Raw genomic sequence first — 3,880 nt, forward strand, 5'->3', positions numbered from 1 at the left:
AACATTCAAGTGCTGACTGAGGTCAAACTCCACAGCTGCTGAGTGGGAGAAGAGTAACAGTCAGCTTCTGTATAGGAAACTCTATAGAGCAGACCGACTCTGTCCTATAGGGTCACTAAACTCTATAGAGCAGACCGATTCTGTCCTATAGGGTCACTAAACTCTATAGAGCAGACCGACTCTGTCCTATAGGGTCACTAAACTCTATAGAGCAGACCGACTCTGTCCTATAGGGTCACTAAACTCTATAAAGCAGACCGATTCTGTCCTATAGAGTCTCTAAACTCTATAGAGCAGACCGAATCTGCCCTATAGGGTCACTAAACTCTATAGAGCAGACCGATTCTGTCCTATAGGGTGACTAAACTCTATAGAGCAGACTGACTCTGCCCTATAGGGTCACTAAACTCTATAGAGCAGATCAACTCTGTCCTATAGGGTCACAACCATCAGATTCTGAGTTGGAATCAAAATGATGACATAGGGTTTAGTTTTTTGAATTTTGTCTGCTTGTTTACATTAGCATGTTCCAGAAATTCATACTTCAGGTGTTGTAATTCCTACAACTACCATTGCAGTTCACTAGTTCATTTTCACAGCTAAATAGCATGCCACAATTTGCTTATCCATTCACAAGTAGATAACCACTTTAGGTATTTTGAAATTTTGGCCTTTATAAATAAAAAGGGCTGTCATTAAGTCTGAAATTGATAATTATTGGCAACTGGAATGTGAAAGTTGGGAAAAAGGAGGGATAGTAATTGGAAAATATGGTCTTGGTGCTAGAATTGAAATTAGAGATTGCATGATAGAATTTTGCAAGACCAACAACTTCTTCATCGCAGATATCTTTTTTCAACAACATAACTAGTGAGTATATATGTGGACATCTCCAGATGGTATATACAGAAATTAAATTTACTATATCTGAGGGAAGAGATGATGGAAATGCTCAATATGAGCAGCCAAAATAAGGCCAAAGATGGACTATGAAACAGACCAAGAAATGCTTATATATAAATTCAAGTGGAAGCTGAAGAAAACTAAAACAAGTCCGCGAAGCTCAAAACAACCTTGACTAGATCCCACCTGAATTTTGAGAACATTTCAATAGACTTGACTCATTGGTCACTAATGACATAAGCTTTGGGATGACATCAGGAAGGCGGTTCATGAAGAAAGCATGGGGTCATTAAAAATACATGAAATAAAGAAAAGATCAAAATGGATGTCAGAAAGAACTCTGAAAGTTGTTCTTGATTGTGGAGTCACCAAAGCAAAAGAAAGAAATGATGGAGTAAAGATCTGATCATAATATTTCCGAGGGCAGCTCAAGAAGACAGTGTTAAAGTATTATAATGAAACAAGTAAAGACCTTGAGTTGGAAAACCAAAAGCAAAGAACATGCTAAGCATATGAACCATGGAGGGACATCAGTCACTGTAGCAAAAGGAACTGGCCTACAGTCAACCTTTGAAGAGGCAGCATATCATTAAGAACCAGTGATACTGAGGAAGAAATCCAAGCTGCACTGAAGGCATTAGTAAAAATGAATAAGGAAGTAAGTAAGGCTCCAGGAAGTGGCAGAATACCAATTGAAATGTTTCAACAAACTGATGATACACTGAAATCATTCATTCACCTATGCCAGGAAATTAGGAAGATGGCTTACCTGGACAACCGAATGGAAGAGATCCATATTTGTATTCATTCATAAGATAGGTTACCCAACAGAAAGCAGAAATGATAGACCATTTTTTAAAACAATACCATTAATATCTCATGAAAGCAAACTTTTGCTGAAGATCTTCCAATAATGGCTCCAGCAGCACATCTACAGGGAGCTGCCAGAAATTCAGACCAGATTCAAGAAAGACCATGTAATAAGGGGATATCAGTGCTCACATAAGATGTACCAGAGAATGCCAGAAAGGTGCTGTGTTTCGTTGATGATGCTAAGACTGTATAGATCCTATGGACAGCACTGGGAAACCTGGGAATTCCACAACACCTCATTGTGCTCACGCAGAACCTGTCTGTGGATTCCCTTCCTCACACCAGAAGGAAGACATGCTGCCCGATGGTGTCCATCAGGGTTGTATCTTCTCACCATACTTACTCAATTTCCATGGTGAGAAAATAATCAGAAAAGCTGGGTTCTATGGTAAGAATGATTCTGAAGCTGCAATCCGGAGTATACATCGTTATGGGAGCAGACAGTTTCATCTTTCTCCCATGGGGGGGGGGGGGCTGGTGGGTCCGAAAAGCCAACTTTGTGATTAGTAGCCCAATGCCTGACCTGCAATGCCACCAAGGCTCCTTCAATAGCCACTAGCAAAATACCAATCACAATCACAACAACCTTACATCCATTAGGGTGGAAAAACTGAATCCCTCCTTTGTTGAGGGTAAGAAAGCAAAATGGCACAATCCACGTGGAAAAGTTTTGTGAGTCCTAGAAATGTTGAGCATGAACTATGTGGCCCAGCAATTCAAATCCCAGGCATATTTCTACTCCCGAAGAAATGAAAGTAAGAATGCAAACAGAAGCCACTATTCACTGCAGTACTTTTCACAACAGCCCACAGTGGAAACAATGTGAATGCCTTCTCAACAGATCAATGGACAAACAAAACGTAGCAAATGTGTGCACACTAACATTATTCAAGCAGAAAGAGAAATTAATTGGTGATACTTGACATAATATAGATGAATGTTGAAAATATGCTGAGCAAAATAACGTCAGTCACAAAGGGACAAAAATGGCATGGCTTCTTTTATGTAGAACTCAAAGCTTAGTAGTGGTTACCAGAAGTATAAGGAAGAGGGGAAACCAGAGTCTTTGTTTTCATGTACAAAGTTTATGGTAATGGCGGTAGAAAGAGAATGAGAGAAGGATAAGGGTTAAATAAAATGAAAAGTGTAATCAATGCCATGGAAGTGTACATCCAGGAACAACTCCACGTGGTGAATGTTTTACTGTGGGTACAACAATTGCACCACAATAAAAAAAAGTTAAGTTTCAGATGTTAAAGTAAAATATATAATAAAGATACTAAAAAGCACTATCATTTTTTGATAATTATCTTCCACTTATGTTATAGTATCGTTTTAACTTGAATTATTTTCATGAAAATATCAGGGATAATAGTTTAATGGAATTTACTTAGGATTACTAGTCTCTAGGTGGTTCAAAAAGTTAATGCCTTTGGCTGCTAACCAATAGGTTGGAAGTTCTAATCCACCCATGGGCACCAGAAACTTAATCATTGAAAGACACGATGAAGCAGTTTTATTCTGACACACAGAGGTTTGCTATGAACTGGAGTTCACTTGATGGCAACTGATTCTATTTCAGATAAAAATTCTTGAATTTAGACTATTATAATAAATGGCAACATTTCTCACTTTAAAATATACTATATTGTCTGTCACAGACTTAATACTCACTTAGTTCTCACGACACACCATGCTTCTTCTAAAATGTAATAATTCACATGTAATTCCAACAACTTATCTCTCACTTCTTGGGCAGATTTTCGACTATATGTAGAATAAACTATTTTGGTCCGGGCCCTTTAAATTCAAAGAAGTTAAAAGATTAAAAAAATATAATGTACTAAAGAAAGCTTTCTAATAAATTAAAATTGGAATACTCATTGGATGAAGTGTTGATATACAAAGGTTAGTCAAAAAGTGTTGCTATAAAAAAATCACAGCCAACTTTATTAAACAAAAATACCAAAATGTGAATCATATGTTTCTCCACACCCTTCATCTAGACCGATGCACTTCTAAGGGAGTGTTTGCATCCCTCTAACCCTTCTCTGAGATGCACTTCTAAGGGAGTGTTTGCATCCCTCTAACCCTTCTCTGAGAT

The 3,880-nt window shown here is 37.9% G+C and overlaps 1 protein-coding gene across 4 annotated transcripts in view; it reads right to left on the reverse strand.

The window, feature by feature from the left end:
• TBX20 (T-box transcription factor 20) overlaps positions 1-3,880 on the reverse strand; it is a 165,211-nt gene that overhangs the window by 1,767 nt on the left and 159,564 nt on the right. For all 4 annotated transcript variants that reach the window (XM_045286325.1, XM_045286324.1, XM_045286326.1 and 1 more), the window contains one exon: positions 3,451-3,576. In XM_045286325.1, the coding sequence (XP_045142260.1) occupies positions 3,451-3,576 (126 nt within the window). The remainder of the gene's footprint in view (positions 1-3,450; positions 3,577-3,880) is intronic.

Source organism: Echinops telfairi, unplaced genomic scaffold (assembly GCF_000313985.2).
Source record: "Echinops telfairi isolate 266 unplaced genomic scaffold, ASM31398v2 ScPeMD7_7;HRSCAF=31, whole genome shotgun sequence".
NCBI classification, from domain to species: Eukaryota; Metazoa; Chordata; class Mammalia; order Afrosoricida; family Tenrecidae; genus Echinops; species Echinops telfairi.